Genomic DNA, 26,475 nt, shown 5'->3' with positions numbered 1-26,475 from the left:
ACAGATGTTTCAAAGTGTCACAGCAATGATTCTATATTTACAAAATTAGTAAATTTATTTCAGTTTTGAATAATCAGATACACAATAGATTAAAATTTCTAATTTTACTAATTTTCTACAATTAAAATCGAAATATATTCAATTAAATATACATATGACTGATGAAAATATATATTCAATTACAGTATTTTTAACAGCGTAACATATATTATTAATCAAAATTACAACTCTATAACATAAAATAATGAAGATACTTTTTAAAAATGTTTTAACAATGTTTTTATCATGACATTTAACGAAATTTGTTCATATCTTTTTATTTATTTTTTTCTCTCGTTATACATTATTAATAGAGGCGGTAAGTATAATATTTATCAATGAAAAAACAACATTAAATTTTATTCTCAACATATTCTTATACGAAAGTAAATTAGATTTACAAATTAGAAATACAATAAAACTGAAATAATACACCAGTTTTAGCAAGCGAGCAAGAAATTGTCTTCTACAGTTCAAATAATTACAAGATAATTTATATACTTTATTCATTACTAACATCCTCATCAAATATTGTATCTACAGGAGTAAAACCATTATATCTAATTCGAAGAAAGCTCGAGGGTCTCCAGAGGTTTAAATGGATCCCAAATTGAACATGAAAGAGAAAGGATCGGTTTAGTGGGATTTCAACAAGCTAAATGGATCGAACAGAAATGCTCTTGCCAATATATAAAACACTCACCAAACAGAAAATTAAAAACGAGGCAGTAAAGTAGATTTAATGGAGAAAGAATCATTACAACAAGATTGTTCTCTAAAAGCGATTAAAAAATCACTGTGGAAAGTATAAAAATTATAAAAGAAGACATTAAGAGATGGAAAATGATCGCATGAAATATTTTACAGATCACATTAATGATATTTTCGTGATTTTTAAAGCAATTCGATTAAGACACGTTCTCCAGAGATTTTTTTATTCTGTAAAAAAACTGAAAATTTTAATGGTCACTTAATTAAAACTAATTGCGATGAATTTTATACTAATTTAATTTCTTGGCCCATATATTAAAAACTATTGTTACTAGTTAGGTCTTGAAAATAATCAAGATAAAAAATAAATTAGAAAATTTTCTATAGTAAAAAGTAATTAGATGTATTTTTTGTTATTACATTTTTATGACGAATTTATTAAATTTTGTGTACATTTATGTATTTATGAAATGTTACGAGAGATAATAAAGATCGTAATCTATAATATATATTAATATATTAATAAAATAAAATAGGCCTATATTCTCCATTAAATTTTGTAAAATTTTCTTATAATTACAATTTTTTATTAATGTTAGAATTAATTTACAATAATAATAATAACAATAATATATTTAAATAAACATATGTGAAAAAATGATGAATATCTATAGAATTTCTTTAATATAAGAGCTGTTTAATTTAAATATATTAATATTAACTTGCGTGTTTTATTTTGTAAATTCTATATTTAATGATATATAAATATTAACAATTTAAATCAGAATAAATCGGATAAGCATTGAACATAATCTTAGAATAATTGTAGGATTACCTAAAGATGCAAGGCACAATTTAATGTGATAAATTAACGAAATCATACTTAAATCGGTTTATTTTCAATTAATTTTTGATATATCTTGTTAATTTCCTTGCAAAAGATGTTTGTTTTGTAGGAATAACCGTGAAGGTAGATTGCATAATTTACAATATATCAAAATTAATACAGAGGCATAAATTTTGATAGAGTGTCGCGTCATAAATTTCAAAAATAATCTACCTCAAAAATGATTTAAATTTTTATTGTATTCAACTTTTATTATATTTCTTTCAAAACTAAATTTTCCTATAAAATTTTAAAAATCGTCAAGAGACACCACTGAAAATAAAATTTGATCAGAATCGATTTATAACAATTTTCTGCATTTTTAAACAGAAATAAAAAGAATGTTAACATTTCTTAAGGTAAAGATTTTTTTTTTTTATACAGAAAAATGATTTAATAAATTTCTTAAAATATCATTAGCTTTTTATATTACTGTAAAGGTTATTAAAACCTTTTTATGGAAACTAAATCTTATTGATTTTTCTTTTTTCCAATCAGAATTTCTTTTATATTTTCTTAAGTTTAAAGTGTTTCATTTTCTTTTCATTTGAATTTTAAAATCCATTATTCATAAGTGAGATCGTATTTAAAATATTCTGAATATGACTATTATATTTTAGATACATGATAAATAGCTATGGTAACAGAAACTCCAAGTTCAGCAGCCAGCACTCTTCCACAAACATGCAATGGTACAGTAGGTCAATCTTTAGGAGTTCCTACACAACTGGAAGTGTCTATGATTGGAAGCGATGCCCTTAAACTAACACCAAATTATTACGCTGGAGGAATTTATGGCTGGAGAAAGCGATGTCTATATCTTTTAGTCATTATGCTGTTAATTGTTGTTGTTATTAACATGGCTTTGACAGTATGGATCATCAAAGTACTGGATCTGACAACGGTAAAGGATTTCTACGATAAAAACATTCCAATGATTGCATTAATTATTAAATATATAACTTAAATTTTAGATAAAACCATGTAATTTATTCATTAATAAATATATTGATTAATTATTTTTTCAAGGCCGGTATGGGGAGTTTAACATTTACAAAATATGGCGCACAAATTCAAGGAGAAACAGAATTTCTAAATTCTTTACAGGCAGCTAACATTCAATCGCTTAACGTAATATCATTATTTGGAATTTAATGTTGTATATTAATAACATCGTTTAGATTTATAATCTATAAACGAGTTTATTCCACGTTTAGAATCATCCTCTGAAGTTAGAATCATCAGGAAACATCTCTTTAATGGCTGTTGATTATTTCGGAAATCCAACTAATAAACTAACACTTGGTAAGTATTAAAATGCTTATAATCAGTTGATTATAACTAATTGTTTAAACTAATACTTAGTATTATGCATTTTCACTTATCAATAATTATAATTTATAAATACTTAATGGATTTTATAAAGATATATTTAAGGCATGTAGAACTAGGATTAAGGTTTTATGGTTCAATAATTTTAAATATAATTTTATTAATTTTTCAGATATAAATAGATAAAAATAAAGCATTAAAGTTAGGAATAAAATTTTAATATTTTATTAATATGTTTACTTAATAACCGCAATTATCAGACGGTTGTTTTTGATATTTTTTGCGCTGAAAGTAGAAAACTTTTAAGAATTTACTTTATTTTTTAAAATAAAAAGATTTAATATTCAATATTTATTGTTAAAAGACAAATCGAGCTTTTCCATGCGGTAAACTTTTATATCGGAATTTCAAAGATGACACATAGAAAAAAATTATTCAGTAGTTTGTGGTTAATAATAATGAGATGTGCAAAAAATCTGAAGCTTACAGAAACCAAGTTGGAAAAAGCAAGAAGAGATTTGCTTTTAGCAATATATTCAAGGTAATAGTGCATAAAAGAGACCGAATGAAAATTAGAATGACATCGATTTTTCTTAAAAGAACAGACAATTGACCGTTACGAATCTAAGTATCCATTGTACTGTTTAATTTCGTTGTTCGCTCCGCATCATTACGATCTTCTTCGTCAAGTTAGTTCATAACACTCGAAAATATCGTTCTCCACTCCACTACTAACACTCTTGGTTCGGTCTTGATAACTATCCACTTCTGTTCAGCGTCATTGCACCAACTTCATGTTTGCAATAAGAGAATCATTTCCAGTTGCATTTCCGCTACTAGAACAGGAAATATCCGGATGTTTCCGGTTCGGAAGAAAGTAATATGGAAAGTATAGACGAGAAAAACTAGTATCTTTAAATAAAGACGGACCCATTGTAAAGACAAGATTTTCCGATAAGAAGAAAAGTGACTTCAATTGCGTGACTGTTGGAGAATATCGTGACTGTTAGCTGGATGGATAACATCCCTTTTTTCGTTTATTACGTGGTCCAGACCGATTATCAATTAAACGTCTCTTTTCTGTTGGAATTTGGTTCCTTTAATCACCTCTTGTGATGCTGATCGTGCTTGTGGGTGGAACTGGCATTGTGTGAATCTTGGATTTGCGTGCTTATAAAGTCGCCACGCAATTGATCGTTATAATTCTTTACTTTGAAATCGTTCTCAGGATGACTTAAGTGCCGAGTTTCAAAGTTTTCAAATTGACTTGAATTATTGTCTCTGCTTCTTTAAAGATATTGCTAGCAAATTATTTTTAGAAATGCACTACATTGAAAATCCGCACTCTAAAACTCTTTTCATTTTCTGTTTACGGTAATTATATATTTCCCCCGTGTAACTGTAATTATTTTTTGAATTATGAATTCCAAATGAAGTGTTTAAATATAATATCAAAGTTAAACTTTCAGCTATTACTGCAGCAGTGAATATTCTTAATTTGCAAAGCCTTAGTTACTGAAAGAGATTTTACGTTAATTCTATTTAATGCAATCTTAAAGATCAAAGCATTTTATAGCACAGTCGAAGGATGTTTAACTTCATTATAAAAGTTACGTAAAATCAATTTACAGATGATAAATTATATATAATTACACGTTTTTCTAATGAAGAAAGTTATGTTAAATTATTTAAAATTGTACACGAATTAGTATTCATACTATTACGTAACGCACTAAGAATATTTGCATTTTAAACAGTACGATATTCATTTAAACTAAATATAAATTTAGTTTTTCTTATTTTAATTGGTTTATATATATGTATTTGATTTTGAAGACAATAGTAGCGAATGCAGTTGTTTAATCATCTCGGAAGAAAGAAGTAAGAAAAATAAGAGAGATTTATGGCTGCTTTAATCGCTATTGTTCGGATTGGCGATTAATGCAAGGTAAAGAAGTTATTGTAGAACTGGTAGACGATCAATACCCATCCTACTTGCTAAATCATTTCTCGTTTATCTAGGTCTCACTCGTAGATTATATTATTTTTTTGATGATGTAGCAGAGCCTGCTTCACTAACGACTTTATCGACAATAAGGAGTTGCCATTCTTGCATTAGCTGCTCGACCTTTAAAAAGCTAATTGGCTCATTTGTTTAACTAACATAACATATATTCTTAATTTATAACCGATTAATTTAAATACTGCGAAGGAAAACTCCTTAAAGTCTAAAAATATGAATTTTGGTGATAGGTTTATTAAAACTTTTAAATAATACATTTAATACTTGTAATAATCTTAAAGTTTTCTTGGGATTTTGCTCTTACAATCATTTGCATAACTATTTGCATATTTTAAGAAAACTCTGAGCATTCGAATATCAAATTTAATCTAAAATCGTAACTGTGCTCTGTGAGAATTTGCACATCAAACGAATGCATATCCAAAGGGGAATAATTACGTTATCTGGTTCGCACATTTGTTCGCTTATCTTACAAAACTGTGTCGTTGATAACTAAACTTGGAGTTTATACTTATTAAAGTTATAGTTGAATCAATATATATGCGGATAGACTGCTTCAATCTGATTGAATTAAAACTTCCGCTTTATAGGAAATCTCTCTCTTCTTCAGAGAACTTGTTGAAGAATCTCAGTTTTTAATATAGACTATCCCTGTATGAATTTCTGTAGAGCAGATAGATGGCTTTTGCAAAAAATATTTAAAATTGCCTATATACTTATAACTAAATTTATGCATCTGACATTGATATTTATCTCATACTGTATCAATATTATCTTGATTCTTTTCCATTAATGTCACCGAAAGTTTTAAATATTTTTTTTCATTAAAATAAGATAGAAATGTTTGCTCGAGCAGAATATTCAATACAGGTAAAAACATTTAAATTTGCTTACTAATTCATAAGAATGTATCTTTGAATATAAATAAATCGAATTGGTATAGACTTGTTTGTTATTAAACTTCTAAACACAATTTTAAAAATTATAATAATTCTGAACTCGAAATAAGATTGCTCAGCATGGATGATCTACCTAATGGAAAATACACTACTTGAACTGTAACTATCTACGAACAAGCAGGAAGATGGAGTAACATTTAAACTCAGATTTCTCTAATTGTTCTTCATACAATAAACTTAATATTTGGCTAAAACTTAACAACAAATCTAAGATATTATAATAAAAAAATTAAGTAAAAATATTTATATAAATAATGATAGAAGATTTATTTTTTTATTTTCTAACCAATTTTTATTCTATCATCATACAGAATTTCTTAAATTAAGCAATAAATATTCATATTTGTAATAATAAATTATATTCACAAAGATAAAGGCGTATATAATATTTCTTATTTAGTTTTAAAATTTGATATAGCCTATATTATACATCTTTCAATTGTTAACTAAATAAACATATTTTTTAACATCACAAATTATAAAAAAACTTTTTATTTTATATCAAATAACGAAATGATTTAATAATGTGTGTATTTTTCTACAAAGTTTAAAAAGCATTTTTTTTATGTATTTAAATTTTTGAATAGCTCAAAAATTTTTATTTATTTGTATGAGTTACCCTATAAGGTTACACTATACCTTTTCCTTTTCTATTTTATTACATAATGCGGCATTTTGTTTGTGAAGGAAATATTTTATTTATTTTAGATCTTATGCAAATAAAATAAAATATAAATGAAAGTATAAAATTTTATTTATAGAAAGAGCATATTTATTTCTAATATAATCTTTTAAAGATTAAAAAACTGTTTTATTAAAAAATAATTATTTACATTAATTTATTTTTAGAATATTTATCAGAAATTTTATTAAATGTTCATTCTTGATTTAAATTATTAAAACTTCAAAAACGATTTCTATTTTATTAACGTAGAATTTTGTATAAATATTATTTGTAATGCTGTTTATTGAAATGTTCCAAAAATCGTCTATTGTGCAATTTGTTTCATTCTTTATTTACATTCCTAAGACTCCTCTCAATAGATTGTAACCATCAATTAATGATATTGTTGTATCAACTCCGATCGCTATTCTGTGTTAGCTTTGGCAATACATTTATTGACCACCTAAGGGAAGGGAAATCGAATGCACTAAAATATTGACAAAGTAAATCGTGATTAGTTTTCCTCTGCTAATGTACACAAATTCATCAATTCCTTCAATCAAACAAGATTATGTTATAAAATTATCACACAGTTTGTTTTTTAATTAAGGATATTTACTTAAAAATCTATTCTTCCTTTAGGATTGAAAAGAATCTTATCTTTGTTCAACATAAGCTATATTTAGGATTCAAATCTTCTTTTAGATCGTAATATATGGTTTAGAATAGACTTGAAATCCCATAATCTTAAGAAAAAGATGAAGCGCCGTATCCAGCTATATCTCAGAAGATGGGAAATATTTTATGGGGTCTCTTTTTTGTTAACCTGTCTACGAAGAATAACACTTCTTCCAATCATAAATTTAGTTTTATTCTGAATTAAATTTTAATGGGTCAGAATGATAAAAAACATAGCCGATAACGAGAATAAAATGTCTTCAGCATAGTATCAAGTAGTATGCTATTTACATTCTAATTTTTAGAGAAGCAATGTAAAGTTATTGAAAAGCTTTACTATGGCAGAAAAGTAGCAGATAAAGCAAAGCGGACTATTCACGTCTTTGTTCTTTACAGAATAATGAGGTTGCCCATACGACAATAAAATAGTTGATGTGAATATAAACTTTTTCAATCATATGCCTACAAAGCAGTTTAATTTATGATGTGCAAACGTGGTGGAATATAAGCGGAATTTTATATTAAAAAAAAGTCGCTGCTGAAATGAAAGAAAGTAAATAAATAACAACAACAACTCTTCCGGTCTTTGTCAATTACATTTCAGAGAAGTTCCTCTAATAACACATTCGTTTCCATTCGCTAAATCATTATTGTTTCTTCCCGTCAATTGCAGATGGTAACATTCTTCTTCCTTTGTTCAATGCGAGGAAACAAAACTTCCTGAACTTATTGATTGTTTTATTAGCTTTGAATATTATCCAATAATATTTTATCATTAAAGCAATTTTTTTAATAATAGCTCTTATAAATTGTAACAAAATGAAAGATTTTCATTACAACTTCTAAGTGTAAATTGTAATATTTTCTTGTTTAAGTTAAGTAGTACTTTTAGTAATCACAGTATACATTTTATTCTCTTTAACATGTGATAATTGGCACTTAATACAATAAAAGAATGAATTTAAAAATACAGTTTAACGGTAATTAAATGAATATTTATACCTTTTATTAGCAGCTACTACCAAAGCAGCAGTAACTAGATAATTGTTATAATCAAAATAAATTATTGTTATCAGATAAAGTTAAACTTTATCATTGAGAAAAATCGTTGGAGTGGAAACATTGAAGATTAAACGCATTACATCATTGTAAAGTTCTTATTGTTTCAGTAATTAAATATAAATTATATGTTAGTCTGAGTTTATCTTATAACAGTAAGCAAACTAAGGCAACACGTTTGTATAATTTTGACAATTTTCTATACAATTATTCAACAATTTTTTGGAAATCAAAATCAAATCAACATCTTGATTTAGCTCACAAATGATATAACTAATCAATATAACAACACATCCGGTATTTATTACGTCCCCTACGGACATCATCTCTGCAGATACCAAATCGATGTCGTGGCTTTATTAAGTCTATTGATGGAAACGCGCTTCCTTCAGTCCTTTAACAAACGTGTGGTGGATAATTTGGTTGTTTGTGGCTAACAATCTCCTCCAGCCATGCAAAATCCATAATCTGGACCTCGTTAATGTGTCGCCCATTCTCTTCCCGTGGGCACAAAAACATTAAAATGAATGATCAAACTTTATATTCTTCCTTTTCAAATAATCATTCCAAATAGTTTATTTCGGATTAATTCATTTATTAAAATATACAAATTATAAAATAAAATACGGTTTTTATTAGTTTTTTAATAAGATTTCTCGCCGAACTTTAAGCATAAGCTGTTTTAAAATTGGCTTATTCTCTAGAATATTATGAATAAGTAATTAATCCGATAAATTCAATGTAACAAACTAGATTTTTATTTCAATAATTGCGCGGATTAGCAATATAAAAGAATAATAATTGAGAAACATTTTTAACGTTTGTAAATTCTGTTTTGTGCTTGATATTTATCTAAATCGGATTAACTAAAATGCGTTTAACTGCAGAATTCTAATTGGATTGTTTCGCCAAGAAAAGAAAATTAAATATAACAATTTTTACATTTTTATTTTTACCTTTCTAAAACAAACAATCATATGCAACTGTCTATATCATAAACTTTTTGGTAAAGTATTTAATTTTAAATTTAGTATAAATGTTTAGAATTCATTTAAAATTTTTTTAACAGTTTAAGTCTTATTTAGAAATAATAAAGAAGAAATAAATTCGTATCTTTCTAATCTTTATTTTTTTTAAATTCATCTTTACTACCAACCATTAGAGTAAATTATATATTTTTAAAGATTCTTTACAGTTTTTTTTTTCACGCTGAGAACCTAGTTAATCCCCTTTAACCAGAAGAGTTATTGTTTCTGCATTACTGCCATCTTCTAACGATTTCTTTTATAAGGCTTCTATCAAAACAGTCTGTCTTCTTATATTAAAAAAATGACAACAGCATGCCACAAAATATCATTACAATTTATTGTATTTTTCGTTTACACAAAAACAATTTTTATTCGCGTTGAAGATTGTCTTAGTTTGATGGGAAAATCTGCTTTCTTCTCTGTACACTGGAACTGTGTAAATCCGCCATCTGTCAGCACTACACTCCATTCACTTGGACATGACAGAGATTTGGCAGATGCAAGCATTCTGTGGTCAACAGCCTTATCCAAGTGCATTCTATCGATTTGTAATAGTCATAGTTCGACTGTTATGAAATGGGAATCCATCCAAATCTCGTCACAACTTGTCATTAGAGAATCTTTGAATAGATATTTGCTTAATATTTCAATTGAAATTTCTACTTTATTTTAATAGATATTTTAAAATAAATGTGTTTCCAATGTCTAAAATTTACATTTTTGATGTAATTAATAATTATTAATGCAATAATTTATAATCAAGTATTTAATAAATTGTCTATTCAGTTTTGTAACCGTATTAACAATACACCTACTTGTTGTATTTTATATAATTTCAAATATCTGTATCTCATAACAGCAAATTAAGTAAAAAATACTTATAATAAACTAAATGTTATGTTAATAATTGATAAATATATTATATTATAGATGGTTAATAATGATAATTTCTTGCCTAAGAATTTTTTCATACGTTTTTTGAAATTAAAAACATTGAATACAAACTTTACTCAAGAAGTTAGTTTTTTGATATTTTAACCGGAAAAAATTAGAATATTTTATTTAAAAATATTAAAAAATGCAAAAATAATAAAAAGTAATGTAGAAACGAATACACTTTATTGAAATTCTGAAGTAAGTTTTCAAGTATAATACAGAAAAGTTTTCGTGATATGTTTTTACTTTTAATAAATCATGAATAAAATTCCGTATTAATCTTTATACATAAACAATGTTTACTTTTTAAGTTTTGTTCTATCAATATCCAATGTTTTTGTTTACTTTATATGTATTTTTAATTATTCACAATTTTAGGAAATTCGGTTTTAGAAGCAAAAGGAAAGCATTTTTTAGTTAGAGGAAACGTTAGAGGTGTATTATTCCATGTAGAACCTGAAGAAGTTGTTATGTCAGCCAACGGACTAAGAGTATCAGGTACAGTACGTAATCCAATTTGTGATCGAAATTCGTCAGACTGACCAGTAAATGCGACAATTAATTGATCCGAGATTACATCTTTTCTGCGGGTTTTTATGCAATTAAATGATCGTATTGAGTCCTTTTTCTTGTAAATATATATATCAAAAAAGCCAAGAAATTTTAATATGTCAATTTTTATATAATATTTACTTAAAAATACTGTTGCTTTAACTAATTAATGCTAAAACTTTTCAACAGAATCGGGAGGATTTAGATTAGAAGGATCTTTGCAAACAACTTTGTTACGTGGAAGTTCTACTAAAGACTTAAGGTAAACAACGAGGTATTTAAAATAATAAAATGTGCATTTAAATATGCTTAAACATAAATTTTATTGACTTGAAAATTCAAACTAATTTTTATTAGAAACTTACTTTAATTATCAGGCATGCATAATTAAAAGATGTATTTCTTAAATAAATTAAAAAAATTCATTTTGATAAAGTTTTTCATCGAATTTTTATTGATATTTGTGGAAAAAAAAGACTTTTTATTTGAATTAACGAAGATGTTTATTTAAATATATATACTTTTTATAAAATAAATTCAATAAAATTTTTAAAAAATATTTTTCATAAAAAATTCATTAAATCAAAATCGTTCAAATAAATTCTCTGTATAAGAAACTGCTTTAATTTGCATAACAGTGAAAGAGAAATGAATAAATTCAAATCATTGGAAAGGAAAAAACGCGTTCGATTAAATTAATATTATTTCTAGAATGTAGAGACTTTTTAATATATGAGATAGTAAATTTAAAGGCGAATGTGCAGAGAATACAAGACATCAAACAAAACAAACCGTTGTTGAGTAATTCATCGACCATCTAAAGAACATTACCAAAAAGTAATGCACCTTGTCCTTTGCACTCGGTTTCTTCATGCCATTATGCAGAAGATAAATCCCTCCATCAGTTCTCTGCATAAGCGCACATCACTGCTTGTACAAGATATAAAGTCCCATTTCTGTAATTCACCAGTCATTAGTCAAATAATCCTTCCATCCATTTTTCGTAGCACATACGCACTCGCTGGTTACATCGTTCGGTCCCAAAGGAACCTTTAGTGTTACATATCTATCATCGCTTTCGGGTCTAATGGGAACCGTGAAACTCGGGGGAAAGTTACTTCTCTCGTACGGTGTACAGAAAATTGATAAGAAAATAGGAGAACGAAAGATGTTCATGCACTAAACTAATGTTTTAGAAATAAATTTCTTACTTGTTGTTGTTCTTTCGATGCGGCAACAAATCAATTTATCTGGCATACTAATGAAGCTATTGCTTTCTAACTAATGGAACTTTCGCTTGACTTCATACATAAGAAAATTCTTTGTCGAGTTAAAGATATTTATCTTCATAAAAGCGCATTTTTTACATCTTATGTGATGTATCTTAATAAATAATTAATTTTTGAATTTAAAAAAATAACAATTTAAACTACAATTAGCAATATATGAAGTTATTTTTACTTATTATAAATGTGAAAACATGCCTAAAAATTTATGTATTATATTCTATACAATAACATTATCGTTTTTTGTTATTTTCAGGATAGAATCGCCAATGAAAACTTTAGATATTCGGGGAGATGCCAAAGTCGAGATGGAATCGAGAGTTGGAGAAATGAATGCCAATTGCCTTCGAGATATGAAACTGCAGTCCACAGAAGGAAGAGTAATAGTCGAATTACTTCTACTTTTATGATTGATGATATAAATTTTACAGAACGGAGACACGAATTCTCTTTTATATATAGGATTTTAAACAGTTTTTAAATATTTAATTATTTTGAATTTGTTATTAAAATAAGATGAATTTAACCATATCATTTAATCAATAAAATTTATGTTACGCGCTATTTTTAGAAACTATAAATTGAATTTAAGGTTATTTTCATTGATATCGATGTTTCTCTTTGTAATAATTCAGAAAAGATTCGATTTTTAGCTTCTCCATTATACGCTCTCCTTTTTCCATCTACATACATTCTTATTTATTTATCGAAATAAAGCATAATAAAACTACCAGTAGCAATGGGCATGTAAAGAAATAAATCGATTTATCATATTATTCAATATATTAATTAAATCTTCACGTTTCATGCTAGTGAATAATGTATTTGTTTAAGTTATTGCAAATTATTATTGCAATAGAGTGGAAATTCACGCTATTCCGTGAAATCTTGCAGAAATTATATGAATTTATAATAATTTTGAATGATTTTTGTGGTTAGAAATTATACGCCAAATTAAAATAATATAAAAGAATTGAATGAAGATTATTTTAATTTACGTAATTCTGATAAATTTAGTGCGATATATTCTTCTATTTATCAAAATCTAAAACATTTCTTATTCTTGTGGATTTCTAAAAGTTGAAAATTAGGAAACAGATTTCTTAAAATTTTTTTATATATAAATTACTTAAAAATAATATTTAAAAAATATATATATAATATTTAGTAATAATACTTCTTACGTGTATCTCTGTGGATGAATTATAATACTGTATTAGATAATACGTAACAGATGCCGTTTACTCTTATCAGTCTCTACCAATTCTCGTATTGTTATTGAACTATTAATCCATTGATATTACAACTGCATATTATATATCGTATTGCTTAATGAGATTGCCTACGAGAGCAAAAGGCGCATTATTATACTCTTTACCTAACAGAAATTCTCAAAGATGGATTATAGATTTAGTTAACATAACAGATAAACAACGTTAAGCTCATACGAATGAAAAGAATGAAGTAATTTAAGTTTGATAAATCTTTTTAAAATTGTCAAAACGAATTATCAATTTCAAATTTTATAATTTTTATTTAACAGATAAGTTTCTATATCTGATACCTTGTTTTATAGTCTGTAATTATGATAAATGAATCTCGACGAAGAATTATTAGGTTGACTTTACGATAGTAAATTATGCTGTAATTACTAAAAGATTATAATATTATTTTGCTTTTATATTTATTATAAATAATTAGAAATTATAAATTGAATAAGGAGAATTTAGCGACATAAATATATAATGAATATAAACTTCAATTGCTTGAGAGATTACATAAATGACAATAGTCATTAAAACGTACGAACAAGGAGATTTAACTTGTTAGAACAGATTATTCTTTCTGTTTTATTTAATTGATTATTTATTTTTATATTATATTAATCTGTATAGTTTCTATTGATATAAAATAAGATTTTAAAGTGTCTGTCTGTCGTTTTCATGTATTCTTTTTAAGCTAAAAATATTTTTTACCAACAAAAAATATCTCAATTAACAAGAAAACTTACTTATGCTTAAGAAAATTGTTTGTAATTTTTATTAAAATAATACTTTTTGTAATTCTATTAAAGTCAATTAAATTATTAGCGAATTTTATTTAATTGAATTAAGAAGAAAATTTAGGAATTCTCTTAAAATGCATTTATTCGTTAAATTTCAAAATTGTTTTTATTTAAGGATTTATAAGCAGTATTCAAAATTATTAAGCATATTAAAGTGCATTTACTTTTATTCAATTTCAAAATTATCATCATCCTATCCGTTATATACTATATTAATAATTGGACAGTGATATTTATTAAACAAAAGACTTAAATGGATATTAATAATCTTTACTTGATGGAAATCATATTTTCATTTGTCACTGCGAGATGGAGTAGATCGTCAAACAAGAATTTGAAATGAATCATTTGCTACATATATTTCACAACGTATTCCATCAAGAACTAATTTACAATGTGTTACAGCTGTTTAAATCCAAGAATTACGGAATTAAAAGCATTATCAAACCATAATTTGTATGAATATTCGAAATACCATGAAAAGTCGACATTTAATTATATAATGCTTTCAGAAAATAATATAAGTAATTATGACATTCAGTAATTTTAAAGGAATTGAATTAAATTAAATTGAAGTAAATAAATATTATATAAAGTTTATTTTAGAATCGGAGACATTAATTTATTTTTTCTTTGCAGGTAATCCTCGACACTTCTAAATTGGAAATGAAAAATTTAAAAGTGACGAGATCGTTTAATAGAGATCACGGCTTCCAACGTGTTTATCAGATGTGCATGTGTGAAAATGGCCGATTATTTTTAGCTATGCGCGAAAGCCACTGCCAAACAAAAGAAAGCATTTGTAACGAAAAGCCCGAAGCCCGTATCATCGACAATGGTAGATTTTCTATTTAAGACGTTCCTGCTCCCATTGAAATATCGATCAAGAAACCGTTAAGATTTTAAAACAAAATGAGTCAATCGGGATTAACAGTACAAGTACTTGAACATATCTTAGCAATATTTATAATTTTAGTCCGTCGTTGATTGAAACCGTCTTAACAATTGTATTATATTTGATATCGATGATGTTTTTGTTATAAATTTTAATCAATGTTGTTGTGGATCTACAAAATCCTGACAATCGTCATATTTAAAAAAAACAAATATTTATACATATATAGATCTATTGTGTGTAGATCCTGTATGAAAATATAAATAAAGAATTCTTTCCCCCTTCTTTAATTTGTCAAATATTTAAATTCTTTCTTTATCTTATTTTAATTCTTTCATTGATAACTATTGTATTAAAATAAGAAAGGAAGAAGAAGATCATTTATATTCATGGTGACGATTTAATTGAATTCACTTTCGGCTACTCTGCAATCTGTGAATAGCAATTGCATAGAAAAGTCTATCGACTGTTGATAACATTTCCGTATCGAAAAAAAAAAAAAAATCCGAAGAGAAAATAAATGTTACTGTTCTTTACTTTACTAGAGACATTCTTAAAGTAAAAAATAACTTTCATTGTTAGATACGTTTTGTTATTTGCCAAATAAGAGAAAAAAATATTTTTAATATAATCATTCATGTCTAAATACTCAATGTTTTTGACAATAAACAAACACGTTGACCCTTAAGTTATACATTAAAGAAGACTTTATAAAGCAATATTTTATATATTTAATAAAAAAATGTTTACGTATAATTATATTTATACAGATGTTTATCATCTATATAGCTTTATGACATATATATATATAAAGAGAAAAATATGATTGATTATCACACTTTAAAATTTGTTATAAAGTATATATACGCTATTATATTGTTTGATCTTTTCAAGCGAAGTTTATTCTGTATATTTTATATCAAAATTTAATTTTAGATTTTTTTTAGAATTTTGATTTAAATGTGTTATTGAGGAGCAAAAAATAAATTTCACTTAAAATTCATGAATACTATTTTTTCTTACTTTTTCTTCTTTACGTTATATAAGAAAAATTTGAATTTATTGTAAACAGTTTAAGTAAATTTATGGTAATAAATTTCGGGATTTTTTTAACTTATAAATTTTTTAACTTGTTACAATATATATTTCATATTAAAAAGTTTATCAAATTTATAATCATTCTGATGTTTAACCATTTTAATAAGGTTTTAAAACCTTAATCATATTTATAAGAAGTCTTGATATTTATTAATTATAAATAAAAAAATTTTTTAAAATTATATTTATTGTGAATAGAAGAAATCCTTTTAAATTTGTTTATAAAGAGAATATATGTTTTATATCGTGGCTATAGTTTTGATCTATAATTCTATTCCATAAAGAGATTTCAAATTCAATTCTGTATTCAAGTGTAAGGTAAAAAATATTGTAAGAAAAAAAAAGATAAAAATACGGTAACTGTAAAAAATGTAAAAAGGAAATCCCATGTTGTCAAACATTTTTCAATAAAAAAATTGCCCCTTTAAACAGACATCAATGTTTGTGCTCTTTCATATGAAACAATGTTAAACGTGGTGCTTTCATTCACAAAATATTTTCTCTCGTGGATAAAATACACTTCTATTATTTTAAATAATAATAATAATAATAACGAAGTTTATAAATTTTTAATGACGTTTATTAATAATTTAATTTAAAAATAAAATAATAAACAATACGTAAAATTTATTTTAATCAGAAACTCAAATTTTAAATTATTCTTCAAAATTTGATAATTAATTCAATTAAAATTTCGAAATTTATGATTAAATATTTTCTTATTTACAATCTTCATTAATTTTTAATATAATATTCTATAACTAAGCTTTTATTTTAATTTTTTCGTTGAAATAAAAAAAAAGAGTCATTAAATGTAAAAGTTAAATATATCGTGTTATTATTGGATTCTTACAGGAGAAAATAATAATAATAATAATTTAACAATAAAAACCAAAAAAGAAATAAATGATTTAATAAATTTCGTGTATTATTTTAAATAATATGAAATAAAATAACAACTATTTAAAAATTTACAATTGGATTTTTATTAACTTTAGAAAAACGCGTAGAAAATATCCTTGCTTCTTCAAGATAGATTCAAACATCCAATTTTATTGTCACTTCTACACAAACTCAGTCTGTTTATAATAACGAAGGCACAATGTTGAGAAGTAGAAACAGCAGTGAAATGAGTTTTCGGAACTACTTTGCCATTTCACACACACACACACATTCTACCTATTCTTAAACATAACAAAGATATATTTGCCAGAAGCAATAAAAACAAAGAATACAGCAAAACATTCGAACTATATAAATGCGAATATTTCTTTATTACTTTTTTTCCCCTTTACCTCATTTTTAATACTATAAGCTATGATTTATTTTTCTTGATTCAATAAACTAATGTACAATATTTATCGATTGCGTAATTTATAACTCATCTTTATAAAAGCAGGAAAATAAATGAGAATAGTATTATTCCGAATTAGTTACAATGTCTTTTTTTTATTTTTATTTTATTCTTTCCGATGTTGTTTATGAAACTGCGTGGTTAAATTACTTACTAATGATATAAAAGTTTGATAAATTTACGAGAACATTTAAAGTTTAATAGATAACAATACTTTCCAATTGCAAAATTGAAATTCTGATGATGTTTAGATACAATGCGACTAATAATTGAGAACTGAAGTGAACGACATTAAACGCATATCATTTGGCATGAAAGTATATAAAATTCTGCCATCTGCATTTAATTATACAGGGCATTAAAATTTGTTATAGAAAGTTTATGTTTTCTTTAAATGGAAAACAAAAAAAAAGGAAAAGAAAATATCTTCTATACATTAGAATTATCATTTCCAGATTTTAATAATTATAATTTTTTTTCTCTTATAAAAATTAACCTATATATAACTAAAATAATAAAATAAATTGACTACAACATTTTTATCAAAAATTACATTATTTATTAATACAATATGACTGAGTTTTCAATAAAAATATTTTTAAATAGGTGATTCTAACAAGAGCTATTTGTTTTCATGTAACGAACTAAAATAATATATGTATTTATACATATACATATATATTTGTATTTTTTGCATGTTACTTGATTTTTAAAATTAGTTTTCTTAACGGAAACGTAATAAAAAATTTGTATAGAACTATATAAAATGGTCATCACACCTGTACAAAGAGTGAAGACTTCCGAAATTTCATACATTTCTGTTAAGAAATCTTTATTTATTTTTGTATTATTAACGATTAATTTTCGTGATTAGTCAATTAAACTTAAAATTCATTATATTTTAAAATTTAATAAATGCTTAAAAATATTAAAACCTAATTAGCATATAAAATATTTAACAATATAATTTTTGTTATAGTTTGGCTTTCCAGATGCTTATTTGATTTTTTTTAAATAACAATTAATTTTAATATTTAAAGCTAAATTTTATGCACATTATCAGAAATTATTTTCGAACTCTAATTTTTCTATAACGTTTTTTTTTTCTTTAACAAATTGAAACAGCAGCTAATAAGGATTTATATATTGGACGGCAATAAAGCGCTGATCACATATATATCAATACTACATTATATTAGGAAGACGATAATTAAATACGTCTATAGTTTACAATAATAAAAAATTTATAAAATTAATAATATCATGAGCAAATTTTTTTTCTCATTAGTATTCTGCATTGCTTTTACGTTTAAAAATAAACGCAGATGAATAAATCAATTATATCAAAAATTAAAAATAATACAAGATGACTTTTACTATGACTTTGTTTCTTTTTTTTAAATTGAATATTTAATTATTTAGAAAACTTCTGAATATTGCAACATTGAAAGATGTTTAATCGTAGAATGTTGTGATATTTTTTTTATAAATATTCCTTTCTTCGTTTTATAATTGTCAATATAGCGTAATAATAAGAAAACTTTCATATACAGTAATCCAAAAAAGCCAAATATAATAAAAAGTTGTAATATCTGGCATTTTTAATCCGTTTTTTAAAGCATTTTTAAAAGAATTAAAGGAAGAACATTTTCTATTAAGCCAATGTATGCTTTTTTTATATTCAAAACTCTGTAAATCACTCGAAGTGTCAACTATTTGGAATAAAGTACGTTCCCTGATTTAATGTTGTGCTTTGCTAAGCCGATGAATCATTGTTGCTATACACAGTCTACTCCAACGTGATGTGTATTGAAATAACATTTTATGCTAAAAGTCGCTTTCTGCAGCCGTGTTTACTTTCTTTCCATAACATCTCGTAAAGTGCTAGGGTCCAAAAGACACTGACAGAATCGGAAATAAGATTAAATCCCTCTACATTGCTTTAATCTTAAAATGTCACTGGAATTGTCAACCGGCCCTCAAAATATTCAGAGAAACTGAAATGTCACTTTGTACTCGTCCCTAAGAAATACATTGGTACAATTTCTGCATAGTTTACAATATTTCGACTTCTAGTATCTCTAGTTGCAAACGTTTAACTTTTCTTCAAACTTTAACAATATTTACTTTCCTTCTCTACCAAACGTGGGAAGCACCTTTTCCGAACCCTTTTTAAAGCTTAGCACCAAGGCCGGGTGTGTCACAAATATATGGTTTATTTTCTTTCTTTATTTGGAATGGAATCTTCAGCCGTCCGGAACATTCCGGAGGAACTTTTTCTTTGTATAATTTGATCGACGGATGATTGCTTATTTCATTTATTTTCTATTTTTACACACGAAATCGTCTGCTTGGCAAAAACCTTGAGATGGTGAAAGAAACATGCGACCGTTTTCACAAACGCATAATTGGTAAATACCAGGATATGAACGTCCTCTTGTCGTCGGTAGTGCTGTCTTCAAGTTTTTCATTTCTATTTTATCTGAATCTAACCAAATCTGAAAACAAAAAGGAAGGTCTTTTTTATTATGAAATTCAATAAAATTTATCTGATTTTTTATTATTATTAAATATAGCAATGTTTTTAAGATACTGCCATTCAAATGTTTTATTTTCGTTTGTTTTATCCTACTGAAAAACAAAACGTCACTATAAATAATAGAAAGAGCTGTCAGATAAGATTTCTGATAGCAAAAGTTTAAAGTTTCTCATTTCTTTAACACTTTAATGCACATAAAAATTATTCATCTAGTTTAAACAAAGAAATAGCCTTAAAACACTGGATAGTTTTTAAAAATCTATTTGTTTTTCGGTGAAAACAGTTTTGAATCTGACTTTGTTCAGTACAATAGAAAATGTTCAATTTATAGTTATCACTAGCTATCGTATGTAAATTTATAAATTTATAAAAAATATATATCATATAAATTAATCAAAAGTTCTTACAGCTCCTTCTTTTGATTCTAATTTCATATCTTTTAAACAACTGGCAATGACATCGCCCGCTCTAGATTGAATTTCAACACCATGCGGAGCTTGTACTTTCAGCTTTCTAGTCGGTGATTCTAATCTTAATATCAAAAATTAAATACTTATTAACAAATCTTATTGTAAAGAAAAGTGATTAATTATGTCTAATATAGAAGATTATTTGGTTAACTGTTCGAAGAATGACTAAACTATAATAGATTAAAGTTAGACTTTAGAATAATATTTTTTATATTAATATTTCCATAAAAATAATTTTTACTTAATTATTGTTTACCTTAATTGCTCATATGGTTCTGCTCTAACTAGTGGCGTCTGAATGGACCCTTCGAATCTAACACCTCCAACTCCTAATAAAACACAAGAAAATTATTAAAAGTAAATATTGTTCAATATATATTTATGAATTAGAGATTATAATAGAAAGAAATTAGTACATTTCTTAGTTTATAAAAAGTTTAAACATTTTATTGTAAACATCAATATATAAGTAAAATAACACAATGCAGTTAAATTTCATCCGAAAGTAAGTTTATTTTTACCAAAAAATCCAATTTCATACTCATTTTTCTATTTTTATTTTAAAGTAAAAAATAGAAACAAAAGAAATTCATCTTGCAGCAATGGCATTACCGTTCAGTAGTCGTTTTACAGCTAGAATAGATCCTATTTAGCGTTTTATTTGAAGCAAATCTACTTGGGTCGAGTACGAAGACTGTAATCGTTTATAGTATCAATGTAAACATTAATGAATACAAAAGTAAAGCAACTAAGCTATACTCGAATAATATTTCAATGAAGTTGCCACTCGAATAAACTTCGGAAAAACCAATCCAATAATAAAAAGAAGGATAAAAAAAGATAAAAGTTCTAAAAAGAGTTACTTGTATCATGCATTATATTTACAAAGAGCTGAGAGTTCTTTACACTTCACTAACTCTAAATGGGATCTAATTGAGTAGGATCCGTGCGCATTGGATATCCAATGTATTTGCATATGAATTGGTGAAAGCTTTCGCCATGTAGATACTTTGATGATTGTGTGCACTACGGATATGCAGTTGTAATCCTCTACCGAAAGCATTGCTGTCGGCTCAATATCCCGTTATCTTGCGCATCGCTAAATCTATTAGTGTGATTGACATCCCGTGACTGTCATCTCTTCTTGTTTGTACTTTTATATACATTAATAAAACTTCATGATGTGTGTTTAGGCCCGTCTTTGGTAGAGCCATTCTTTAATATACTTAGTAAGCAAACAATCTTTTTAAAACGTTCTAATTCATTTCTATGTGCAACTAAAGCTATCAATTCAATATTAATTTCAGTAATCATTTACAGTATTATCTTCGAATCATAAAGGAATCAATAGATCTGGTTTACATAAATGTAATAAAGCGATTAATCGAATAATTAAATAAAGAAATTTTAAACTTAACAATAAAATTTATTTGTTTTTTATTTATTGATTGATTTAAACAATAAAAGTGATTTTCTTAACTATAACCAAATAATTATTAATAGAAAGGCAATAAAAATTATATAATAAATGGCAATAAACAATTTTCAAAAGTTATTTAACGCAATATTTTAAAGTAAATCGATATAATAATCTATATTTATTTTCTCTTTTATAAATCTTGTCTTAAATTATAACTATTTTTATTATTTAATAAAATTATTATTAATAAAGTATATTTTAAATTTAATTTTAAGCACACGTTAATCAAGGAAAATTTAATAACTTATTGTTATAAATTAAATCATTTATTTAAGTTAAAAGCTTCATTGTTAATTTAGAGTAAGACTTAATTTTCATGTTAATTATGTTAAGTCTTATTATTTTATTTATTATTCGTATTATTAAATATAGTTTATAATATATAAAATAATAATAACAACACGCAACTTTAAAAACAAGCTTAAAAACTTTTAAAAAATGTTTGTTTTCTACCCCTTTATCCGCTTTAATCAGAGACAAATAACTTACACCGAGAAAACTCAAAAAATTATTTGTTTCTATCAAGCTTGATACAAATAAATAATATTAAAAAATTAAAAAAACCGAACATTTTTATCTTTTTAAGAATTTTTACGCTTGTTTTTAACATTATATCAGCACCATTATATTATAAAGATATGCAACTTTATCTAATTTAGAGTAAATTCTTCTTAAAGATGAACGTAAACCATCATTATAAATAATAACATAATCTTAAAAACTTTATATCAAGTAAATATTAGTATACTTCTAAATAAAAAAAAATATTTTATTTTATTTATAATTCAATAATAGAAAAGCGAAAGTCTTATCAGAAAAAATGATATTTTAGGCTTTCGAAGGATATGTTTATCTGATTCGTTTACATTTCTTAACAATAAGAGCGTATAAGAGAGAAAAATACAAGATTCGATATGGTTTATTAGCCTTCGTATAGTTAACAGAAACGATTGAAGACGAGGAAAAAGAGTATGAGTGAACGTTGGCTACCGGAAACCCATAAAAAGGTCCGATCTAGCATCGTAAAGTACGTGAAAGCAGTCAGTCGGCCAAACGACATGGGAGGTAGGTTTTATGACCAACGTATTGTTCTCTTTTATCCGATTAAGTCCAACAGAACGTTACGAGCGCACTTGCAGATAGCTGTGATTTGTACTTCCGATTCCTGTAATAATGGACAGAACGAAAATAGTCGTCGTCTTTACTTTTGTATCTGCGATAATGCATCTCTCAGGGATGTTCTTATCTACAAAAATCCTATGTACCTAATAGTTACGATTTTACAATTTTTACTAAACTTAGATCTATTACGTATCTTTCTGTAAAACCAAGATACAATTTTAGATATAAAAGTCAATATATTTTCCGTTAATGTAAGAAAATAAGAGATCGAAAATATGACATTATTTTTACATTGCAGATAATCGAAAGTTTAAAAAAATATATATATATATATATATTTTTTTAAGTAGGCTTAAATTATATTACTTTAATTAAACAGAGAAAAATTAAGTCGGTTGTTGCTTTAATTTCAATTGTATTGTTAGTATTAAAGGAGGAACAGAGATGAATCTGGATGGTTGTTACCTGTAATTCTTAACCTTTGTGTTGCTATAGAAACGTCGGAATCATCCGCACTGAACAAAATCTGACCGTTCCTGTTTTTTACAATAAATTTTTCAGCAATAGCATCTACTACAGATTCTCCTGAAAGAAAGGGAAGAAAATACAAATAAAAGTGTTTTTTTTGTAATAATAAGCATCAATAATTTGAGAATAATCATTTTATTATATCCATTACAAGAAAATTTTATTTAGAATATTTTTTCCTATATTACACGAGAGAAAAAGATTACAATTTTATTCCATATTCATTAGTTTTATTTTTCAAATCTTTATGACACATTTTTTATGATATTAATAAATATTTGATTTCAATAAAAATTAATTGAATAAAACTATTAACTAATTAATCTTCATCAAAATTGATAACCAAGTTTTATAGAAATTTTAATATTGTCTATCATCAAAATGAAAAAAAAATGTGTGAATAAATAAGTTTAAAAAATCGATTTATTATAATCTTTAAACTAATATAATTATGTAATACTATATATTGTAAGATCCTTTTTTTTAAAGCTGAACAACATAGATTACGATAAATAGTAATTTTTATTGAATAAATTGGCAAAACTCATCACTTTTTCTATATCCCGTGGGCACGCGAATTTTATAATTTCCTGTTTTTGTCTATAAATCGATTGGCTTCGAAAACATTGAAGCTCAGGAAATGAATACCTGCAGACAACGACGTGTTTCAGTTGTACACAAGCGTCCAAACTTACAGCTTGTAGGTCTTCAATCATTTTTCTCGTCCCTTTTCTCTTTCTTAGATTTTTTTCCTCTTTCGCTTCTGGAACTCATTTCCGCCAAGAACAGTTCCGGAATTGGTTGCCCGAACGCAGTAAAATAAATTATCCCTTCCCTTTTCTTTTCTCTCTTAAAGAATCCGTACCACGTGATGTGGGAAATTTGACCGTTTAATTTCGTAGTTGACGGAGTAAATCCTGATCGCGACATTTGATTGATTGCACTTTCAACATACAAGTGTGATGTCCCGAAGCTAAAACATGGCTGACTTATTTTCACATGAATTTTTTTTTTTTACTTATTTTTTAGTATTATCCTTTAAGTTTTTAATACTGTAACGAAATTCCAGTATATCGGCTGAAAATTATACTGTAAAACTATTCCCTAAAAAGATTATACTTGAGAAATTCCTAGGTAAATTAATCGAACATTTTTTCCTAGTTTCAATAAGAATTGTTTACCTTTCGGCTTATAAATATACCGATTTCTATTATTGTAAGCAAGATATTTATGAGAGAGTTAAATCATTGTAAGTATACGATTCATGCTGGCTACATTTCAGCAATAGCCATTTTCAACGATTCTATGTCATTTATTTAAACTCCATTTCTCATTGCAGGTGTACTAGACACGTTACATGACTTTCACATCAAGTTTTGCACGAGTAATTTAATAATTGGTAACTCTGAAATTTGTTATAAATAAAAATAATCATAGCTAAGATTTAAAAATTTGAAATTCTGTTAAAATAACTCACCTACAAATAACCTATTCGTGATGATTCCATCTTTATTTCTTGCATTTAAAGTAATATTTCGATAAGATTCGATTTTTAACGGTTGTTCCTATTTTAAAAAAAAATAAAAAAAACGATAATAATATCTCGTTATATTGAACTCCCTATTAATTTTTTAAAATAAATTATATACAATTTTATTTTATTACCGTTTTCTTGATAAAAATTTTGCTACTAAAGAACATTTATTGTTTTCTTTTAATGAAAAAAAAATTGTTCAATCGTGTGAAAGACAAAAGAGTAACAAGGATAAGAATTTACATTTAACTTGTAATTTGAAGTAGGTTGGAAGAAAGCGTTAAACATCTACTTGACACCTTAACAACATGCTCCTCTATTGAAGCCATCAAGATGAAGATTAAAAAAATATATATATATTAATTTTCTTCCCTAACATTGTATGAACTGTTGAACGTTAATGTCCTGATTTCCCGAAGGTCATTAATTAAGTCAAGGTGATTTTTTTCATCAAGTATTCCCCCCTTTTTTCCTTTCTTTAGTTTTGAAAAAAGATAAACTTTTGATGTCACGTCGTTGATTGCAATTTCGGAAAATTATTAAGTGATAGTGACGTCAAGAGTTTTTACTTGGCACTTCTTTTTTTATATATTATTATTATTAAATATAAGTTGTTGAATTTTAAAAATTTCGGTTGGCTATTCCGACAATTCTGAACGTAATTAAAATTTTTAATATTAAGATAGAGACTTATTAGAAAATCTGTAAAAGGTTAATGAACTGCTTCAAATACATATTGGTTAAGCTGAAAGTGTAGACGGCAATGTCTGGAACGTGTCGAACATACCTAGCAGTTCACACGATTAGAAAAAACCACAAATCGAAAACGATTTATAAAAAAAAAAGTAAGACGAAAGTGATATAGGGTCTACTTGTTCGGGGTAACCGACTATAATTGAACAGATGCACAACGATAACTACCACTTTTACACGGTCGTGTTTTGTAAACACAAACTATTAACGTCATTAACGGGTGACGTAATTAGCACAGAGAAAGCTGTTACGTCGTTATATGTACACAGCCGAAAGAGTAATTGAATGTACACCGGTGGAATGTTTAACAGGATATTAAAAGTACCTCTTTTAATTAACGTAGCACCTTATTTCTATAATGATAGGTAAGAACAAAAAGATCAGGATAATGATTCTCTACTACAGATCGATAAATTGCTCAGTGAATAATAATTTATTAAAAATTTCCGCCAAAATTATCGATATTTTTTTTACAAAATTTATG

The 26,475-nt window shown here is 25.8% G+C and overlaps 2 protein-coding genes across 6 annotated transcripts in view; one reads left to right on the top strand and one right to left on the bottom strand.

Annotated features, from left to right (window-relative positions):
- Positions 1-15,824, top strand: part of LOC136975125 (zeta-sarcoglycan-like) — a 62,524-nt gene extending 46,700 nt beyond the window's left edge. For both annotated transcript variants that reach the window (XM_067270146.1, XM_067270145.1), the window contains exons 2-8: positions 2,257-2,540; positions 2,666-2,767; positions 2,854-2,941; positions 10,694-10,813; positions 11,057-11,129; positions 12,410-12,533; positions 14,858-15,824. In XM_067270146.1, coding sequence (XP_067126247.1) covers positions 2,274-2,540; positions 2,666-2,767; positions 2,854-2,941; positions 10,694-10,813; positions 11,057-11,129; positions 12,410-12,533; positions 14,858-15,073 — 990 coding nt within the window. In that variant the 5' untranslated portion in view covers positions 2,257-2,273 and the 3' untranslated portion in view covers positions 15,074-15,824. The remainder of the gene's footprint in view (positions 1-2,256; positions 2,541-2,665; positions 2,768-2,853; positions 2,942-10,693; positions 10,814-11,056; positions 11,130-12,409; positions 12,534-14,857) is intronic.
- Positions 15,825-17,173: 1,349 nt separating this feature from the next.
- LOC136975124 (delta-sarcoglycan-like) overlaps positions 17,174-26,475 on the bottom strand; it is a 98,828-nt gene continuing 89,526 nt past the window's right edge. For all 4 annotated transcript variants that reach the window (XM_067270143.1, XM_067270142.1, XM_067270140.1 and 1 more), the window contains 5 exons: positions 25,182-25,269; positions 23,642-23,761; positions 20,831-20,903; positions 20,512-20,635; positions 17,174-20,063 (listed from right to left, as the gene is read on the bottom strand). In XM_067270143.1, the coding sequence (XP_067126244.1) occupies positions 19,884-20,063; positions 20,512-20,635; positions 20,831-20,903; positions 23,642-23,761; positions 25,182-25,269 (585 nt within the window). In that variant the 3' untranslated portion in view covers positions 17,174-19,883. The remainder of the gene's footprint in view (positions 20,064-20,511; positions 20,636-20,830; positions 20,904-23,641; positions 23,762-25,181; positions 25,270-26,475) is intronic.

The sequence above is a fragment of the Centruroides vittatus genome, unplaced genomic scaffold, assembly GCF_030686945.1.
Source record: "Centruroides vittatus isolate TY-2023 unplaced genomic scaffold, ASM3068694v2 contig_364, whole genome shotgun sequence".
Taxonomy (NCBI): Eukaryota; Metazoa; Arthropoda; class Arachnida; order Scorpiones; family Buthidae; genus Centruroides; species Centruroides vittatus.
The sequence above is the reverse complement of the archived record's forward strand: the minus strand, read 5'-3'. Positions and strand labels throughout refer to the sequence as shown.